General features: G+C 34.6%; 3 protein-coding genes across 3 annotated transcripts; 1 reads left to right on the forward strand and 2 right to left on the reverse strand.

Annotated features, from left to right (window-relative positions):
- Positions 1-229: 229 nt before the first annotated feature.
- Positions 230-5,645, forward strand: LOC146134588 (ubiquitin-conjugating enzyme E2 Z-like). Its single transcript, XM_083396749.1, has 7 exons — positions 230-440; positions 810-925; positions 1,207-1,351; positions 2,369-2,480; positions 2,773-2,888; positions 3,455-3,545; positions 4,575-5,645. The coding sequence occupies exons 1-7, from the start codon at positions 259-261 to the stop codon at positions 4,716-4,718; spliced, it is 906 nt and encodes a 301-aa protein (XP_083252875.1). The 5' UTR covers positions 230-258; the 3' UTR covers positions 4,719-5,645.
- A 1,220-nt stretch (positions 5,646-6,865) lies between these two features.
- Positions 6,866-19,811, reverse strand: LOC146134589 (uncharacterized). The gene is made up of 14 exons (XM_083396735.1): positions 19,440-19,811; positions 18,925-19,108; positions 17,760-17,886; positions 17,107-17,292; positions 16,501-16,685; positions 15,569-15,790; positions 15,006-15,106; positions 14,144-14,363; positions 12,944-13,093; positions 11,255-11,950; positions 10,221-10,395; positions 9,139-9,349; positions 8,539-8,665; positions 6,866-7,892 (listed from the first exon to the last, which is right to left on the reverse strand). The coding sequence occupies exons 1-14, from the start codon at positions 19,787-19,789 to the stop codon at positions 7,758-7,760; spliced, it is 3,069 nt and encodes a 1,022-aa protein (XP_083252861.1). The 5' UTR covers positions 19,790-19,811; the 3' UTR covers positions 6,866-7,757.
- A 332-nt stretch (positions 19,812-20,143) lies between these two features.
- Positions 20,144-21,708, reverse strand: LOC146134590 (tRNA-dihydrouridine(20a/20b) synthase [NAD(P)+]-like). The gene is made up of 2 exons (XM_083397148.1): positions 20,992-21,708; positions 20,144-20,411 (listed from the first exon to the last, which is right to left on the reverse strand). Exons 1-2 carry the CDS (start codon positions 21,674-21,676, stop codon positions 20,161-20,163), a joined length of 936 nt encoding a protein of 311 aa, XP_083253274.1. The 5' UTR covers positions 21,677-21,708; the 3' UTR covers positions 20,144-20,160.
- Positions 21,709-21,970: the final 262 nt, after the last annotated feature.

Genomic DNA, 21,970 nt, shown 5'->3' on the forward strand with positions numbered 1-21,970 from the left:
TGAGTATAGTATGTTAAAATACCAAGTATAGTATAATAAATCACGAGTACAGTATATTAATGTACATTAGTGTAAGTTTGGGCCTGGGTGGGTCAAGTATCATTGTTATATTTATTTTCCTATATTAACAACTCGTTTCGTTACTGTAAAACAAGTGGAAGGATTCTAGATTAGCACCAAATTTGTTGACAAACTCAAGCACAAAAACCTGTTGTATTCACAGGATATTTTCAGCAATTTTGTAACAAACTTATAAACATGGCTTCCAAGACACCACTGAAAACAACGTTCAGCAGTGACACAGCAGACTTTTATCCTTCTCCCGATGCAAATTCATCTACGGTCGTGTCCAATGCCATGGCTACAAGTTGGGACCCACTGCTTTCACCTGATTGGACCAATCAGAAACCACCGACGACCACAGTTATCAGAATCAAAAAGTGGGTATTTGAATAGTTGTTTTTCACAGAACAGCTTTTAAATCAAATCACACACAAGAAAAAAACAAGATATAATTATTTGAAAAGTTAATATTTTAACAAACTCCATGTCAAACACTGCATAGTTTGTAGTCTAGCCCTTTTGACATGGCACAGAACATTTGTTGAAACAAATAAATTATTACAATTACACAAAAAGCTAAAAAAGTGTATTTGACAAGCAAGAAGTTCAATTTTGTTATTAATATTATTAGTACACTACAATGGTTTGGTGTACTAAATTTTTATTTTAGCAGTTTCAATTACCAGATATAAATATAAATCACACATTTGGATTCAATTAGAATGAGAATTTTGGACATTTTTCAGAGACTTGATGGAGATATACAAAGATCCGCCGCCCGGAATTTTAATAGTGCCAGACCCCGATGACATCACGCTGGTTTATGCCCTTCTAACCGGGCCGTTTGACACACCTTATGAAGGTGGCTATATATTGGTGTAATGTATTGGTAATGTTTGTTATACTATCGATTTTTTTAACATTGCTGTAATTTTGAGGCAAAACTATATGTTTTGACCTTTTTTTTAAGTTTTTGTGGTTCCATTTTATTTGCCCACTAAGTAGATTTATTTGCAAAAAATTTTGGGCACTAGGTAAAAACTGTTTTCTGTTTATGGCAAGTTTATTTTGCCTGTGCTGTTTTTAAACACTTGCACCCTGAATTAAAGCTATCTTTCACAGTTTCTATGTTTTATACAACAGGTGGATTTTTCCTTTTCGTTCTACGTTTTTCCCCCAACTACCCTCTGACGAGTCCTCGCGTACGACTTCTCACAACTGCCAACAACACTGTTCGCTTCAACCCAAACCTTTACAAAAATGGCAAAGTCTGTCTCAGCACTATCGGGTAATTGTATTTTTTTCCAAATCAAATTAATATTACTGGCAAGTGGTAATTAGTTTACAAAAATAATCCTGTGGTCTGAGTTTATTTTCTGTCCTAACAATGTCCTATATTTGTTATTTTATTTTGATACTTATACTGGATATTTGGGTAAAAGTACAGCTTATCCGATAACAAATGATATTGATCAAATTGAAACATGTCAAAGTAATTTGTCCTAGGTTGTTAATGAAAAATGCTTTGGCATAGTCAAACTTGTTATCTATATTGTCAATATGCCATTTTCTATACAAATTATGATTCAAAGTAAAAAAACGCTTTGTTAGATCGACAACCAGGGCTGGGGAGCCACCGTAAAATAGCATTAGCTCCGGCTCCAGCTCCGGAGCCATCGGGCAATTATTAAATGGCTCCGGCTCCAGCGTCGTAAAACTCAATCCTTTGGCTCCGGCTCCAGCTCCGGAGCCATCAAACACACACCCAATGACTCCGGCTCCAGCTCCGGTGCCACCAGTCACTTATGCAATGGCAAGTTTTACAAATTGTTTTTGGCTACCTAACATTGGAGATGGAACAAAATATAATTTCTTAGCTTTAGCACCACAAATTAAAAAATGGCTCCGGCTCCGGCTCCACAAAAATAATAACAATGGCTCTGGCTCCAGAGAAAATGCTTAGCTCCGGGCTCCAGCTCTGGCTCCGGCTCCCCAGCCCTGTCGACAACCTTGGCGCGAATGTCTAAATTAATTTGTTATCAGATCAAATCTCATGCCAGTCCAGTGTTCGATGAGTACAGCAGTGTTGTAAACCAGTCATTTGAAAACAGTGTTATAATTGCACTTAAGTTAATTCATTACAACACTGTGGTACAGATACTATCACGGGGCATTGGTTAGGATACAATCCGATATTATCAGACAACCCCTAATTGATACCATTACTCACTGGAGAAGGCCTATAAAATCACATTCTAATGTAAAAAAATTTCTCACATCACCTTAAAATTCATTTTTTTACCAGTACTTGGCCAGGCCCAGGATGGACTCCTGCACATACGCTCTGCTCTGTCTTGGTTTCAATTCAATCCTTAATGAATGAAAAGCCTTATCACAATGAACCAGGCTTTGCAAAGGTAATAATATGAACCCTGTGTTTTTGCTAAACTTTTTTGTAAGTAAACCCAGTTTTACTGTGTCAGGACCAGGTGTTTACTTTTTAAAACAAAAACATAATAAAAAAGACATATATTTTTACAGTGTATAAAATTAAGTATGTTTTGAACTAAACTAGCACCATATTAAATAATGATGCTGCCTAATATACCTATAAAAAACATATAAAGTCAAGACCCATTAGACTGCTTTCTCAAAGCTTGCAGAATTACGCTGAAAAAAAAAAATGTAAAATAATTTGGTTCTTTGTAGGAAAGGAGTAGTGGCGACTGTGACCAATACAGCGAGTGCATTCAACACGAAACGATAAGAGTGGCTGTTTGTGGAATGTTAGAAGGAGAATGCGCAAGATGTACAGCTGACATTATGTGAGTTTCTATACAAGATATGATGATAAATATGTGGTACTACTCCTAATGAGATATAAAAAGTCTAATTCAGATTTATTCTATATTTTTTTGATTTCATCAATTTAAACGACTCCATGCAATTTTATTCTGTGAGTTTCTATACAATATTTGCAGATAAATATGTGACAACCTCTAAATGTTGTAAAAAAGTTTCCATTTTTTTAAAGTTGGTTTATAATTTCAATCATCAAAGGCCATTTTTTTAGTCTGGCCATAATTTCATGAAAATCTCTAAGTGATTAACTGATTTCCTAAGTGTATTGCAGGCTGAATAATGTGACACTCTCAGATTTAAAACGTTTCCTTTTTGAAGTTAATAATTTCAATCATTAAAGGCTATTTTTCAGCCTGGTCCTGCTTGAAAAAATCCTTACCTGATCAAATGATTTTGTTTAAGTGTATTGAAGGTTCTCTGTGTGATTCTCATTATGAGATATGTTTTGGTGCACAATGCAAACTAAACAACAGCCATTTGTAACTCAAAAAATCGTTTTACTTGTTTCAAACTAACATTTCTTTTGTAGAGCTTTAATCAGAAACCTTTTCCTGGAATATTACGATCATTATGTAAATGTTTGTGAAGACAAAAAGCACCTTGATGGAAAGAAGATGCAGGTAAATTACAACTTTTTTGAGTGTTTTTTCATTTGTAAAAAAACAAAAGCAAGTACCTAATGGGACAACAGTAATAGAGAACCCAAAGTTTTTGGAACCTATCACATATTTATTTTAATTATGGTTGTATATAAATGCATGCACTGAACACTAAAGTGTTTTACTATATGTTTGTTGAAAGAAAGCTAGCCGGTACAGGTAAATTCAAAGCCAATTTTTGAAGAATTTTTTTTTTTTTTTTTTTTTTTTTTTAATCGTGGTTATATCTACAATGCATGCACCGAGTATTGTTGTAAATGCATTGAATTAGAAACTTCATAGTTACCATATAGGATATAAATACAATGCTGTGTTTTTAAAAGTACCCTAACCAGGAAGCTATCACAAGACAGTCCTTAGTAGACTTAACATTTAAAAACGTTGGTTAATATTTGACAATACGGCTATGCAAACCTATTCTGCCAAACTAAATGTTTTTACCTCCTCGTCCTTACAAGTATTCTTTAATTATTTAAAGTCAGTCCTTTTATAAGATGTTAGAAAATATATTTTGTCTAAAACGAACCTTTATGCTCGCAGTACAATAAAAAGATTGGCTTATTTTTAAATAAAAAGTTTATTTTTAACCTTCCTAATATATCTGGCCGGAAAATTAAACCACCAATTAGAGATGTCCAATGCCTCATACTGTATTCCGCTACTGACACCATGATACCCAATATTTTGGACAAAAGTTTTGCTATCCATTACCAAATGACGTCATTTCCTGTACTATGACCAAACAATCAAAACGATAAAAATCAACCCGCGTCACAATGCACGATGACCAGCAATTATGTTGACGAATTAAAAAACAAAGCAATAATTGTAAATACAAATCCATTTATATTATCTGAAATGTCAAGGGTTCGTTGTAAAAAAAACTTTCCAGTTGTTCTTATTTTTGTAGAAATTTCAAATATTTTATCAGACATCCCGACAAACGAACCTTGCCGTAATACGTATCTAACAATGCCGTTTTTTTGCCAGGATCCGTTCAAGGAGAACAGGGGCAACTTCTCGTATGGTAAACTACTGCAGAAATTGAAGCGAATTTACGCCGAGATTTCGACACCCAGCAAAACGGAAGAATGTTGCTCGTCTACAAGCAGCACAGTCAGCTCAGAGTTGTGAAGTCAAGAAAAAGAAGGCCTAAAAAACTAAAAACACAGTTGCGATTTTGGATCGGTTATGAATCAATTTCCTATTTTGCACTTACAGCTCTGAGTTGTGAAGTGTAAGGTAATTGGAGCGACATTCTTCCGAAGCCTTCAAAATGACCCTGTCGAAGGGCTAGGCCGAAAATCAAGAAAAAGGGCCTAAGAAACTGAAAACACAGTTGCGCGTTCTGGCCAGGATCATTATTGAACCAATTTCCTATTTTTGCACTGTCAGATCTGAGTTGTGAAACCTAAGGTAATAGGAGCGACACTCTTCCGAAAAAAAAGGGACGGCGGGCCGTCGAATAAACCTGTCGGAAGGCCGTCAAAAAAAAGGGCCTAAGAAACTGACAACACCGTTGTGCGTATTGTGGCCGGCACATTTTCAAGCTCGGCATACTGCCTTGCAAAAGTGACCAAGGCTATTCGAATGAAAGCCTAACAAACTGGGACTTCGGAAGCCCACAATGGTGGTTCGCAAAACGTCAGGGGCCCTAATTATGGCCATGGTCTGTATAAAACTTTGCAAAACTTCAATCAACAGAAGGTTTCGAGCGCTGCGGCTTGGCTTACCTTACTCGTTAAAGTATACATGTAATCTCTATGTCGCAGACTAGATCGGGACACGATCCCCAAAGTAGCTGCTAAGAATAGGAATGACTTTACTTTCTCGAGCAAGACGTTTATTGGACAGAACGACAATCTGTATACGGCAACTAACCATGCACACCAAGTGCTCACATAAGGCTACAGCTTGTCTCTAACCAACGAGATTGCAAACCGTGCTCAAATGCGTCCGATTCTCTCGGTATCCACCCGACGAATAATATCAAAACGACACCACGCAATAGCAAACGAAATCGACACAAAGATATCACGCAGCGCCGAGAAAACCGAGGCTACAAAATTCACACAAAGTTCTATCCCTGAGGGGAAACCGTGGCGCCGGGTAGCCGACCCGGACGGCAGTTCCCGCGGCCTAACACATTAGTTATGCTTCAAAGGGTTACAATAATTAAATTTGTGACACTCTAAGTACTGAAAAAGTTTTTGTTTTGACCAACTTTTTTGACGAAAAAGCAAGTAACAACAATTACTTTACGTTCAAAGTTTAAGGCAGTGCTAACGTTTCATGAGTCGTGGCTCCTTTTACTTTGGCTTAAAAACTTCGTTTGCTAACGAATTGGAAAAATGCTTTACGTAAGTCGCATTGAAATCGACGTTAAAATTTCAGTTCAACTTTCCTGTAATTAAAAACATATATGCTCGGTCCCGGAACACTGCTCTGTTGTCCCCTGGGCTGAGGGCCACGGTTTAGTTAAGCCGTACTTTAAATCCTAATAAAAAGCAATTTATGGCCACGCATATTTTTCTAATTTGGCTTTTAGCGGTGATGGGGATATTAGTGATGGTGACCGTGAAAAACGCTGTGTTTCTGATAAACAATCAATCCAGAATTGCTTACTGTTCAACAAAACGCGTTTAAACGTTTAATAAACATCGATGACCAATTGTCCATACAGGAATGTTAACGTTTAGACTAAATCTCAATTCATTTTCAACATATTTATTACTTCAGTATTCGACGTTCATTCTTGATCTAACTATTATCTACACCAGTGCTTTTCAATCAGATGTATTGTACACCCAAGGGTGTACTGACCACATTGATGGGGTTAACTGGGGTGTACAAGGTACCGCATTGCGACAAGCCTATGATCAGGTATCACAATAACACAGACTGGAGTGTACAATACATTGCACAACATGTATTTAAGCGTATAACTTGTGAGATACTATATTCTATTTGTGACATCAAACCCAAATATTTCTCTTGATAATCGTTATTGTGGGGCACTAACTAGTTTTTAATAACGGTTAATAGCTCTTTTTTTCAGTACAACAGGGTGGTGTACAAGTTCTTCAGTAAACGCAAAACGGTGTACTGTTCCAAAACGTCTACACCCATGTGCTCCGTAGCATTTAAACGTGTTCGACTATTGTTTTTGGTATAGTCATGTGAGCCTTGGCTCTGCCTTAAAGTGTGTTTTACTTTTCGCAATTTTTCTCTTTTTTCCAATCGTTTTCTTACCATACTGTTCTTTCCTTTTTTATCGTGAAAGTTCTTTTTTAAAGTCCGTTCTTGTTGTAAAGATAAATTGAAAATCCAAACCATGGGTTGTTGGTATTTATAAAAATCTGAACATTTCGCAGAAACAGTTGTGAATAATTTTTGAGCATTCAGCACAGAGACAGTGAAATAAACAATTTTTTGTCGCAACGTTAAACTCAATATATACTATATTTGAACAATTGATAAACTAAAATGACGTGTAATACTTCTATAGTAGTCGTTCGCAAACTTTGTTTAGGCTGTGGAACACCTTCTACAAAACGACAACATCATAACTTGACAATCGCTCTTCAAGGCAAGGTACTTTGGGTAATGCCAAAGTATTTTTCTATCTGACCTTATGTTTTTTTTATAATGCAACAACTACCCAAAAAACCTTTGTGTAATGTCACAATTTTAATAGTCAAGGAAAAAAATAATTTGCTGAATAGCATGAAAATAGATTGTCTGTCTAGACCAGTGTCTCCTAATCGGTGTTGATTTTCCCAAACACGTCATTCTTATTTCTTCTGAGGCTTACTTTTCTTATAAACAAAAAACACAAAATTTACAAAAAAAAGTCTCGCGGTACAACACTTATCAATCTATAGGGTGAAGAAGTAGTTCGCCACCACCTAAAGTGTTTATGTTCTTTTGTAATGAATATTTCATTTCAAAAAACGACTTTTGTATAATTCCAAGCGTAACATGAAACGTTAGTGTTTTGTTTTTTAGTTGTAGGCTTTATGCAGCAAGGTAGAAACGAGATAGTTTTCCTCAAATTTGAGAAGCACTGCTTTGTCGACTTAATTTATTTAAAACCCCTACAATAAGATAATAAAGAAGACACACCTAATTGCCTACAATAAAACGAAGTATGAAACGAACTGCAACCTTGTGCTATCGTTTTAAGCTGCTTTCAAGGCCAGTTAGGTTCTTTGCATACAAGGGGTGCATTGCTTCTCTTAAGCTGTTGAATAGACGGGGGTGCAGAATTTCTTGGGCCGCCAGAAGCTGTTTCATCCGATGCCGCTCCTGTAAAAGCATAAGCATGACTTATAAATTAATCACAACGATTAAAACTGGTCAATTTCAACTTGATAGCTGTATTTTCTAGATAAAATTTGTTTAATTTCATCCTAATACCGTAGCAATAATATTCGACAAAACATTTTTTTTGTATTTCGGCATAACAGCTCCACGTTTTTTAAAATAGCCGAATAAACAGTTACATTTGATCTTGATCGCTAGATTTTAGCACAAGTATTCGACTGTGTCGAGTACTTATGTAATTTATCTTTATTCACTATTTTGTGTCAGCTGTCCAGAAACTGCCAACCACTGAAAAAAGGTTGCTATTGTTATTACACAAGTTTGCAAAAAATGCTGTGTCAAAAATTTTATAACAGTTCTATAAATAAAAGAAAATTAATTATGAGAAACGCTAGAATTTTTCAAAAAAAAAATTAAATAATCAGTAGACGTTTCGGTTCTAAAGGTACTTTTTTTTTGGGGGGGGGGGAAGGTTGGCAATCGGATCAACCCATTTATAGAAGTCCATAAAAGCGACTTTTGAAATAGGACAGCTGTGGCACTATAAAAAACAGGGACATTTCGCAAGAAAATTACTACTTTTTAATGGTCTTTTTTTTTATAAAACTTGATTTATTGCGTCACGTACCTTCGGTGCTTCGAAGCAAGCTGGACAGTTCTCAGGTATCACTGGTAGCTTGGCCGACTCAGCGAAGTGCCTTGTATCAATTTCGCGAACGTAAACAAAAGGTCGGACCACTCTTAAGTCGCCCTCCCTACAACGCAAACACAACTATGTCTGGGGATGTCTGGAAATATCGGATCAGAGCCGACACTTAATGTCAAGTGGTAGTATCGGTACTTGTCCGATATTAAGATGGCATCAGTGACGATCCGATACCAAATTGAGATTTTATAACTTGCGATTTTAGCGCAGCGATTCTACCTTGACATGTGAAATTAACTCACCAACGAACTAATCAAAAGGAACCAACCAACCAATAAAACATAGGACTCATTACATTAATTACAAAACACCTAACCAACCAACCAACCAACCAACCAACCAACCAAGAGGCAAACAAGCGACTTTTCAAATTAATTAGGAAACACACAACGCATCCAACCAACCAACGAACTAATTAAAAGGAATCAACCGACCAACCAATTAACCAACCAAATAATCAACCAACTAACCGATTAAACAACCAACCAACCAAAAGGAAACAAACAATTAACCGACACTCACTGTACGAGGTAGTTTGCCTTCATAGTCCTCAGCAGCCCGTTGTGGAAAGCAGACATAAGAAAGCTCTCAGCGAGGTCGTCCAAATGTTGCCCGAACGCCAGCACGTTCCAACCTTCCCGCCTTGCGCATGCGTACAAGCGACCACGTTTCATGCGCGAACAGAATGCGCAGATCGACGTTGCGCAGCTTTCCATCGCTTGCTCGAGGATGTCTTAATAAACAAGAAACATTCTTTCTTGATAGTTGGTTTTGATAAAGTCGTTCGGAGAAGACTTGGACAAACAGATAATTTTAGTTTGCTAAATACAGAGCAAAATGCGACTAATTGTAAATCTTGGGCGTTAGTTTTGCAGAGATTAATTTTAAGTCAAGTTAGGTCATTTGGCCGAAATAACTTAAGTCAAGTCATTGACTTTAGTCATTACAGCACGAATGTTTTTTTGTTTTGTTTTTGTTTATTGATTTAACGACAATCAGGTGGCAGTCTTACGACTGAAGAAAACCTTTTGTCGCGACACCAATTACAGCGAGTAACAAACAATTTTAAGGAACAAAACGTAATAAATTAATATTGGACACTGGAAAGAATTTACATCAAAATCTACAAGAAGCTAACAAAAAGTCATGTACAGCGTTTAATAAAAGGAGAGATTCAGAGCAAATTTAATCAGGATGTCCAAACAGAATGTAATTCAACAAAGTAGCATTAGACAAGGAAAACAACGCAGTCGGTAACATTACAGAATTATCGACTAACAGCACGAATGTTATTTGCAGTCGATTTTAAAACTAAACTGCTTTAATTGGATTGCTAATGTGTTTGATGTTGCCTGTGTGCATTACAAAAGGCGTGAGTGTTGGTAGAATGCTCTTCTGTATGGGCTTTGATATTCTTATTACGCCTTACTACAACCATTATGCCCTTACAGGTGAAATATTGTTAAATGTAACTTAAAACCAAAGTTCGATAAAATTGTAAACTAAACGACAATCACAAAAAGCTTGCTACAGTTTTAGTTAATTTTGTCACCAATTTTGATCCAATGAGTAATTTTTCATGCCAATATGCATATAATACTTACTTTGTTCTTCATAGAAGTAAGTAACACCTAACGACTTTAGGTAAGGAATCAAGGGTGAAGGGTCAAACGAAGAGGTCATGGGGTCAATCGTGACAGCGCCAAGGTCAAACTGAATGCCCTTGCTCTTTGCATAGAACTTGTATTGATGTAAAACGTGTAGCAATGACAGGGAATCCTAAGAAATGGACGTTTGTTGAGTATCGTACCAGGATTGTATTTTAGCAGAATACAATCAAATTAATTTTACGTTGTAATGCTGATTTCAAAATATAGCCAACTTCTATATAAACTGTTGTACCAAGCATAATATTATTTAAACACATATCCTCTGGTAATCGTTATTTTTCAAGGACCTATTTAAGTCGCCTTCTTCAATGTGAATGTTTCCGAAACGTTGGTTTTGTTTAACATCACAATTAACAGAGCTGTTTTTAATTAATAGCCTGCTTTTGTAAGCCAGTTAAAAATGTTTTTACCCAATTAGATGAAATAGTTGTTATTTACGATTTTCATTGTAATTAGAAAATAAAAATCTATTATCGGTCAGCAAAGTCTAAACTTAAAAACAAAAACATGCGTAGGTGCCATTTCACCATATTTTTCAGCATACTTGGCATTCACGCTAATCATTGTTTGGTTACAAATTGTAGAAGTATAAGCTATAGAACAGAGGTGCTTAAACTGGGGTCCAAGGACCCCTTAGGGGTCCGTGAGCTAGTTTTACGGGGTCCATGAAGGCCAAATTGAAATATTAGGGTATAATTAAGTAGGAATCAACTTATCAAAGAAAACAGTTTAATAAAAAATAAAACGGTTTTGTACTGAATGTATCAAGACTCCTTTTCAATTTCACATATTTTGACCGAACTCTGCAGATTGAAGTCTATTTGTATTGTGACGTAAATTTATGACGTCATTTTTAATTATTTTTTGTTTGCTGTGGTCCACGCGGGACCAAACATATTTTTTGGGGTCCGCGGTAAAAAGTTTAAGAACCCCTGCTATAGAACTAAAAAATACATTTATAAACGCACCTTTCCACCGGATAAGCAAATCAACACTTTATCGCCATCGCCGACCATTTGGAATTCCTCAATAGCTTCGGCTGTCAGTTTAAACAGGTTCTTTGGGGGCGAAACAAATTTGAATTCTGTTGAATCTTTAGTTGGTTTATTAGCGGGATTGGACGTGAGCCTGATCCTACAAACGTTTTCTTGAATCGTATTATCTGTTTCGCAAGCATTATCGCAAGAATTGCTTTGTGGAAGATCACTAGTTATAGTGCTAGTATCTGTGAAAGGGCCTGAGCTTTCACTTTTTTCAGGAATGATTTGACTAGATTCTAAATCAGCAGTAGAAACTTCAGGTTTTCTATTCTTATTTTCATTTTGAGTATTTTCTGCTAAAGTATCCCTATTATTATGTTGAGTACTGTCTTCCAACGAATTTGCAGATTTCCAAAGTTTTCCCATCTTGGATTGAGAGCCACTTAACTCATTGAACAAGCTCTTTGATAAAAACAAATCAGGCACTTTAACGTGTTGCCTGATTTCGGCTTCACTTAGTACGTTAAAGTTGGTTCGAACAGAGAGCACGTTGGGAGGCGGTGCTGTGGTCAGAGATTTTCCCTGGAGCATCAATTGTGCTTCTGAGGGAAGCAGAAACCATCGTAGATGACTTGTTTCGTCGTCAAACATTAGACGGTGGTCGGGCAACTTGGACTCAAAACCCTGTGGAAAAAAATTGTTTAAAAAAATAATGTTTGTGGAATAAATATCAAAGCTTTGTACAACGAATATCAAACTATAGAATGAGTAGCATTTTGAACGTTTCGAATCAACCCTAAGTTAATGACTGGAGGTTGTAGTTAGACATGCAATGAATATCAAAGCCTATATAGAAGTAGGTAGCATTTTAAACGTTTCGAATAACTCAGTATTCATTTGAAAAAAAATATGTTGAAAATACATACAGAGATATTCGAACCGTTCAAAATACTTTGATATTTCTTTTACGTCTAACTCAAATTATGTTGTAAAATAGTAAGACAGTGTTGAGTTCACATTAGACGGTGATCAGGCAACTTGGATCAAAACCCCGCGGAAATACAACAAATGAAACGTACATATACGCAATATGTATTCTGCGATTAAGCCATTCTGGAGTCGTACTGGCCACTATAGCGGCACGCATAATATAGATCTGCGAAAATAGTTGATAAAAAAAGGTTTGTAGAATGTATTATTGAAGTCTATGTAGAAGTAGGAAGCATTTTGTGAACGTTTTTATTAAATCTCAAGATAACGGATGTTGTTGTTAAACGTACAATAAATATCGCCCATACAGAAGTAGTGAACATTTTACCTTTTGAAAAAATCGTTTATTTTCAAAATTCAACCATTCTGAAATTAAACAAGAAAATTATTTTTTAAACGTTCACAAAATGCTACTTACAACCTTCAGCTATTAGGCCACAATGCTCTGTGTAATTAACTCCATTAACATTGCATGTTGTATCTGGCATACATAACATAATGCCGAGATTTTATATTGTACTGTATATATTTTAAATGCACAAAACAACATATTTATAATTAATTAAAGTAAAAAAATGAATTTTTCAAGTAATATACTAAAAGTAGTTTTTCTTATTTGAGAAAAACTTGATTATACTGTGAACAAAACTTACAAAGTTTTCTAATATTGTGCTGGTTAAAACAAACCTTTAAAGGATTCTTAAAGTGTTGCTCTGCCAATTCCAAAACTTCTTGAAATGACGGGGCAGTTTTACTTTCTGAATTGATGATGTTCTTAACTTTTAATCCATCTTGAGTAAAGCGAGCATGACCCAACCATTTACGATCGGCAAAAACCTGAAAATAATACGAGTTTGAGACACGATCCTATGAGTGAAATGCATATTTGGCAGTTGTATGAAGTTGAAATTAGGGATACTGGATTTGGAGTTAATAAGTAGATTTAGTAATTACCTAAAGCAGCAACATTCGTTGAAGATACAAAAGTTGGAATATTTAGAAGCAATACGAGCAGAAAATATTAAACAAAATACACACAAAAAGCTAAAATATTGGGACAGAAAGTTGTTTTTGAAAAAAATTGCGTCTAGTTAGAGTAAACGAATAACTTAATAGGAGTTAATTGACAACTAACTTACGATAGGCTATTTTTGCAGCAAATGATAAAACAAAACTAGACCGTTTATTTTGTGACTGCAGTTAAATTCGAGGCTAAACGGTTAGCCGATTATTAGGTAAATAAACCTAAAGCGTGATTTTAAACAAAACTCAAATGAACCGTACGTTTTGTGTATGTTTTAAAACAATATAAATTTTTCTATCAACGTGGTCAAATTTGTGCCTAAATACACAAAATTGACCACAGACCAGGTCAATAACTACAAGAGTGAATTCAATTAAACCTCCAACAAACTTATACAGGCATTAAATAATCTCTTAAATCAGGGGTCGGGAACCTATGGCTCGCAAGACATTTGTGGCTCTTTTTGTGACGCAATATGGTTCTTTTGATCAAATAAACTTGCTTGCAGATAAATCTAAGCTATCATTCACAGCATGATCTAATAAAACTGCACGCAGCCAAGGTCGCTGTCCTAACTTTATATTTTCTTTTTCAACACACATAGAAGCAAATCGAGGTACTATTCTTTCAATGGAACCCTGCAATCAAATTTGTGCAAACTTAGATAATTAGTTTTGGGTGCATATTTTGTTCTGTCCTTAAGTGATAACAAAATAAACGGCCCTGCTAAATTTACCAGTTTTTGCCAACCTATAACTAGATTTTAAAAAGTATTATATGGCTTTCATGGAAATACAACCAAGAATATTCGACTTTTATGGCTCTCTTGGCTAAAAGGTTTACGAATCCTGTCTCAAACGAACCTTATGTTTTGTGTGTCTCCATTCCCCAGTTTCGGGGTTGAACATATACTGAGGAAGTAATTTCCATCCGTGCCGAGCCACCATCGAAACGGCCTCAATAATGAAGTCTGCCTCTTCGTCGGAGCAAAAGTACGACAGGTTGATTCTGATGAAGCCGGGGCGCAAAACTTCGTGCTGCGAATATTCACCCTGCCTTCGTAGATGGATTCTGTTCAACTGACTGCAATTGAATGGTTGTAAATCATTAAAAACACATTTTAACCTTTTATCCAAAAAAAAACAAACAAGTATTTCGGATAAATAAGAATTGAAATTCTAAATTTCAGCCAAAATAGTATGGCCAGGAGGCTTAAGTTAAGTCCTTTCATAAAAAATACATTTTAAGTTGTTTACTGTATTATTAAGTTTTTTGTAGCATAAATATGGACCAAACAACAACAATCACTGAACGATAGTATTTACAAGACTGCAGATAATATTTTTTAGGCAGTTTAAACATTCTGAGCTATAATGTTTGTACTCAAAAAATCAGCATTCAACTTTAACCTAAAAGCTGGATTAAAACGTGTTTAAAGCTTTTGAGAATAATGGTTGGAGGTTGTTGTAGGACGTAGTGAGAAAAAAGTCCATACACAAGTACGTAACATTTTGTGAACGTTTCTAATAACTTTTTTTATTTTCAACATCAGATGTATGGACTTTAATATTCATTGTGCGTTAAAAGCATATACTTTTTGTGGCATTCAAAATTCCACCTACTTGTCTGTTAAATGCTATTATACAGTGATACTAGTGTTCAAAATGGCTGACCGATGGCGAAGTTACTAGGAAATTAGCTAAGCACACTTTGGTGGTACTTTACCTGTCCTCTAAAAGTGCTTGTTCAAACTCAGAAGCTTTGTCTTCTGATATTCCCATCAGATCTTGTGCATATGGCCCTGCACATGCACAACCACCTCTGCCCTTTAGAAAAAATAAGATTTTGCTAATTTTTTTAAACATTTTATCAAAGAAATGGCAGAAAAATATCTAATCTTAAGCGAACAGTCTACTTGAAATTTCAACAAAGCTTTTTAAGCATTTAAGTTATGTACTTTTTATGTTGGTATTATTACATGAAATTAAAAAAAAATGCATAATTTTATTTTACTATAATATGTTATGTACCAGCAAATGACTTTTTGCAGGACATTAAACTTTTGATTTTTGAATTTAACTAAAAAATCCAAATAAAATACTGTAAAATAGAATTTTTAATCTATGCATTTCAATAAAAAATATGGTGGTTTAAAAACATTTTAATGAAACTGAAAATGACCAAAAAGAGTTTATATCTGTTTTTCTGTGTTCAGGATAAAAATCAATCACAAATTTTCACGACTTCTAAACTTTTAATTATATAATCAAAAACAAGAGTAAACAAACCTGAATGCCAAACAGGTCGTTTAGTAGCGCAGCGACGTAATTATGATGAAGATGATTTTTCGTTTGAGGGCAATAGATCATAAACGAAAACACAGCCAATTGATCGTCCGTCGTTTCGGATCTTTTGCCAAGCAGTTGCAAATTGGTTTGCTCCTCCCACACTTTCAAAGCTCTTTTGCACAAACTTTCTTCTCGACTTAAAATTGTTTTCGCACCAACACTCTGTAAATGGTTCAACTTTTTAAATATTAATGTTTTAAACAATATAGATTTGCAATAATGCCTTGACATTTTCCAGCCTAAAGATAAACTTCAAATTACCCCAAACACTCTTGGAATCCTTTGTTCAAACATGTAACTATATATACCAAATTAAAATGTTGTTATTTATCTTTCTGACAAACAACTATTTTTTTTTTTTAATAATTTCAACTGTTTTTACTATAAATGCCAGAAAAAAAAACGGTAATGTGGTGCTTTATACTGTTGCATGGCGAGTTTTTAAATATTACTGTAAACATATATTTTTTGTTTCAAAAATGCTAGTTTAAAACAGAGCAGTCTTTGTTTGGAAATCTGTGTCTTTCTTTCCAAAAGTTGTTCTAAAAAAGCATAATTGACAATACAACACCAATTAAATATTACTGAATTTGATGGTTGGACTTCAAAAAAACATATGCCTGGTAATACTTAATAATGCTCAATAGTCAACTAAGGTTGTAAGATCTACGAAATACATGGTACAATAAAAAAAAAATTGTAGAATAATATTCATCAGTAAATAACATAATGTAAGAACGATGCTTATTTTACAGAATTTTGCAAATCTGTTCGAAAAAAGTTTTGCCAGAATGGCTTATTTCAGTATGTGACAATACAGATTAAGTTCTTGGTTAAAATCTAAATTTTATCTCAAGACAAAAACAACTTACATCTTTGAGTTCGATGGCCAGAGCAGCCCGGACTCCACCGACCACTCTGGGGGTTCCCCCTTCCTCCCTGGCCTCCTCGTCCTGAAGGTAACGGTGCCCCCCTCTTGACACGAAAAACACTGATCCCCCACCTCCGTTGGTAGGGACCTCGCTCCTTAGCAACGATCGTTTAACGACAAGGACACCTGGAAAAAAGTGTTTTTATGGATTAAAGGGTAATTTAAGGAAAAAAAAATTAAAAAACTTATTTACTGAAGTTGTTATCTTTAAATAAACAAGCAATTGAATAGAGATTTTAGTATCAAAATAGCACTTTATTAAAATAAATAAAATGAAAAAAAAATTTGTATTGCAAAAATCTGTTTTTGAATATTTTGTTAGGAGCAGTATTTTATTTGTAAGTTGTAAATTTTAAATATATAGTATTTAATATTTTTATTTCTAAATAAAAAAAATTAGGTAATTTTGTTGGATATTTAAAAAAATCAGATTTAACTTTAAAGAACAAAGTAGTTTATTTGTCAAAAATCTGTTTGTTTTATTGTGTGAAATGCAAAGCAAACTATTGTTTGTCATAAGAGCAACAAACAATAGACATTCAAATACCTGGTGCGTCTACACCACCCACAAACTTGTGCATCGACAGGAATATAGCGTCCTTTGATGCGCTTGTATCGCCCGGTGGGTGCATGTTGATTGCGACATAAGGCCCCGCTGTTGCGTAATCCCAGAAAGCCAAGGCACCGTACTTATGCAGCAGAGAAGAGACAGCTGCAGTGTCAGCAATTATACCTGGAATTAACGTATTAAAATGCAAAAATAAGCAATTAAAAACAACATAAACCAGGGTATGGCAACCTAGATCCGACTTGCCAATGGAAATCATGCGGCCCGCAATCATTTCTACAAACTGGGCGGAATTCCAGGGTGCCAAAAAAAAAACGCTTTGCACATCCGGCGCCCATGATACGTATTACATATATATTATATATATTTTTTTTACCACAATTAAATACTTTACATGCATGTTTTTCATAAAAATGCATAATAAAGTGATAAACTTCTGCATTATTCTGGCGTCACTTTTACTAAAAAAGTATGCTAAGATTAAAATAAAAGACAATTTATGTTGTTATAAAAAATATGGTTGATATTTGTTTATGTTGTTTTACTTTAATTATTTGTTAATTATTACAGTGTTAATCACTTTTATTGGTCAAACTGTTCACAAAATTTACATTTTTAAAGAAAAGCCTTACCAGTGATATTGGATGCGGCAGAAAAGCAGCCGATCATTTGTAAGCCAGTCACTTTCCACTCTGACAAAGCTGCTTCCAAATGTTTCAAGTTGATATGTCCACTTTCATCTTCACAAATCCTTATCACCTGCAATAAAACAGAGATGCAACATGTGAATGACAACTGTGACCATTCTGAAGTCTTTTTAAATTAAATTTATCTTGATTTACAGAGATTTAAAAACTAAAATAGGGTAATCAGAATAACTTCTTCTTTCTTATCGCCTTATACTCACGCTGGTGCTTTTACATGCATTTTAATTGTTTTCATTTCTACTTTGACCTGAAGCATGGTTGGGCGAAAACTTGTCGAGAATTTAATATAATTTGTCTTTATATAGCGCCACCTGATAACCCTATTTGGAATAAGACCAATACAGCCATTTACAAAGAAAAACTAAAATGTATCACATTTAAAATATAGTTGGCTTTCAACTAATGAGCTAACAAAAATGTCTCATAAATGGGAGAATAAGTTTTTTTTTTATTTAATCAAATTTATTTGCGAAACAAGAAACTAAGTCAGATTTATTTTGGGTTTCATCAACATTTTAAAATATTCTGAGATTTGCCTTTAATATTTCCTTTGCTAAAAATTGGCGAAAATAACCCTTGAGGGGGAATACGGATTTCATGTGGGTATCGCTATCGCTGATGTTAAGATGGTATTGGTACCGATCGATAATAAATCAATACACGAATTTCAACTGGAATTTATGATTCAATGCATCAATTCTACAAAGTCAAGCAAATTTCTTAAAAAACAGTAGGTTAACTTTGTAGCGCCAAAGCAATTTTCAGCCTAATAATCTAGTAAAAAATTTCTTTCAAACATTTTTTTTTTTTTTTTTGCTTGTACTAAAAACAATGTCACTTGACATGAGATCAGATTGCGATATTTTTGTCCAAAATATCAGGTATAGATATCACGATAAAATGTCAAGTAACTCACATTCCTAACTCAAGTAATATTAACCCGAAAAGTAAAACATTTTTCTTGCTAAAAGCAAATTTAAACCTTAGCTGCAACTTAAATTAAAATGATTGGCAAAAATATGTTTTTTTTAAAAACGTTTAATATGCTAATTTATTTTTACTGCAAAACAGATCTAGCACAAATTTGGACCTTTGCTGCAACTTCACGCCAAGGAAGAAGGTTTGAATGATGTTCATGTGGCCCAACGAACACAACGGGAGGTTTGTCAAGGTTAAGTGCGTTGATAAGTTTGTCGACCGCTCCAGTGACTCCGTTGCCCACAAAAATCACTGCGTCATGCTCATCGGCTCTTACAGAGTTACGAATCATCATTCTGAGAGGACAGAAAACAACATAAAACACACTATGGAAAAATATGTTTAATAGTATAAAGTATGTATTAGGTTGCTTTATAGTATAATAAATAACACATATTCTAATGGCTATAATAAATGACTTAAAACTAGTTATTCAATATTATATAGATTAATATGAAAATGTATAAATGTTTTAGAGAAAATAAGTTGGTTTTAATGAACACCAGTATGTTTTATCTACATAATATGTAAATCTTAATATTTAGTAAAAATAACTATCTTTACTTACAGGTATATATATTTTTCTATATTTTAACTTTAAAATAAGAGTGAATAAAATCATATTACCTTGACTCTTGTAAAAACATTGATGATTGTAGCGAAGTTACGGTGGTTGTGGTGTGTGTGTTCCCATATAACGGCAAAATGTTTTCCAAAATGTAATCTTCGATAGATCTCAGAGCCCTGCCAGAAGCAATGTAATCACAATACACCACTTCACGCTTGCCATAGGGTCCATTTAAAGTTGATTCCTTTCCAATAATGTCACCATCAATAAAGCTTAACAGACTTTGCACAGTTTGATGATTGGTGTTTTCATATTTCTCCTTTGATTCTTGGACTGGAATGTCATGAAACCTTCTGCTTCCCAGAGAAGTTTTCGGCACATTTGAAGGCAATGAAAAACAGGCACTCATGATTTAGAGCAATAAACATGTATATATATATAAAAATAGTTAAAAAAATTACACTGCAAATATATGATTGATTGTTTATTTAGTGGTAACGATGCAAGACCTACATAAACTTATTTGCAACAAAGCTATTTTATATGTGTATACCTCAAGCAAATATATTCAAATTTAGGTTTTTGAATTACAGTATATACTAAAAACTTTGAATTTTGAAATATCCCGGCATGTAATATTGACAGTGGATAGCAGAAGTATATTGATTGACACAGTAGTGCAAAAAATTGAGGTAATAATACAACCTACGAAAAGTTTTACTACAAAAACATCTCCATCAAAGATTGTAGTAATGCGTGGTAATATACGAAAAACATAGATCATTTAAATTTCTCCAAATATTCCAAGACAGCTGGCGTGCTTTGCAGAGCATTAAAGACGCGCTTTTCGGATCTTGTGGTAACCTTGTCCAGCATGTAAATCAAGTGGTTATGAAAACAGGTGAAGTTTGTTCCAAGGCCGAGAGATATTTTAATCCAGTCTTGCACGCAATCGAGTGTCGTGTTTTCAGCTCCACTGAAGAGCGATGGATTGTTCAACAAGCCTTGAGCAACCATTACACCATTGGCTTCTAAAAAAATGAAAGTTATTAGACACTGAAACATAACTACAAATATAGTTAAATCAATATAGTTTAGACTTTCGAGTCTGATTTAAAATCAGCCATTTATAAGATCTTTAGAGGTCATTGTCATCATTTAGGGTGAGGTCGGTGAGGAGATATCTTTATATTTAACATATATTAAGTTTGCCATAGTTACATGAACTATGATATTGACCTTCTGAAAGCTTCAATGACTGATTGGCAAGTCTGTTGTTGCAAACTGTGGCTGTATCTTGATTCAAACTTATAAAATTTTATTTTCCTTTAATTTAAGTTTATCTACAACCCGGATTGTAGTATAGTCACATTTGACAATTTTTTAATTGCCAAATAGATATGAATATAAAAAATAATTTTATATATATGTTACGTGTTTATCAACACTTAAACACCCAAATTATATTTTTAGGACTAAATAATTTTGTTTTACACTAGTTTTTTAGATATACAATATAAAGTATATAGAAAAAGCTAAAACAGACTATATTACTTTTCCCAAAATTATTTCAAATACAGGTTGTTAACCTAAATAAACCAAAACTTTTACCGGTTAAACGATGGACTTTTTCTACATCATTCCAAGTTTTAATATCACCATTGGCAACAATTGGTATGGCAATGGATTCTTTGAGAAGCTTGATGGCATCGTAATGCACTGGCTGGTTGCGTTCTTTTGTTGTCCTGCCGTGAACCGAAATAAAACTTACACCAACCTTTTCCAACATTTGGCACATTTCAACAGTTTTATGGAGGTCTTCGTGGAGCCGTATTTTAGCAGAAACCGAAAACGCTTCATCGCTTATTTTTGCTCGCACATAACGAATGTAATCCACAAGCCGTTCAGGATTTTGAAGTAATTTTGCGCCGTAACCTTTCGCCATCGCCCATCGTTGTGGACAGCCACAGTTTAGGCCAACGCCATCACAAAACGGATAAACAAGTTCTGTAGCATCGGCAAAGTCTTTCGCAGAGCTTGCAGCAAATTGAACTACCAAGGGTCTGTCGTTTTTGTTCGTGGTGAATTCAATGTCCCTGCAAGATTTCGATTGTACGAACGAGCTTGAAATTATCATTGGGGTGTACGCAATGTCGCAGCCGTATTTTCGTACAAGCGTTCGAAAGGCGAGCTTTGAATAGCGCACCATTGGAGCACATATTTTGACCGGCTTATCGCCGTTTAGCAGTTCTACGATGTTACACCTGTTTAAGTGTGGTTCTATTAGGCTTTCCATAGTCTTTTAACATTCCTGAAAGCTAAATTACACTATTGACTAAATTTCTAAGCAGAAATGTCAACAAATTTTTCACACGCGTGTTTTGTATTTAGGGACTTTACCGTGGGAAAATTTTAAATCCATTTAAAAATCGTAGATTACAAAACGTAAGTATTTCCAATAAATTTGGTGAAAGTATTTCACGCTAGGGGAAAAAATGTTTAAAGAAATGTGCTTAGTTAGAAATTTATAATAAAGTGTTTTATAGATTTTCCTTTTTAGTAACTCAGTGTGAAATTTAGTGACAAAGTA

This window comes from Ascidiella aspersa, chromosome 9 (genome assembly GCF_963924565.1).
Source record: "Ascidiella aspersa chromosome 9, kaAscAspe10.2, whole genome shotgun sequence".
Taxonomy (NCBI): domain Eukaryota; kingdom Metazoa; phylum Chordata; class Ascidiacea; order Phlebobranchia; family Ascidiidae; genus Ascidiella; species Ascidiella aspersa.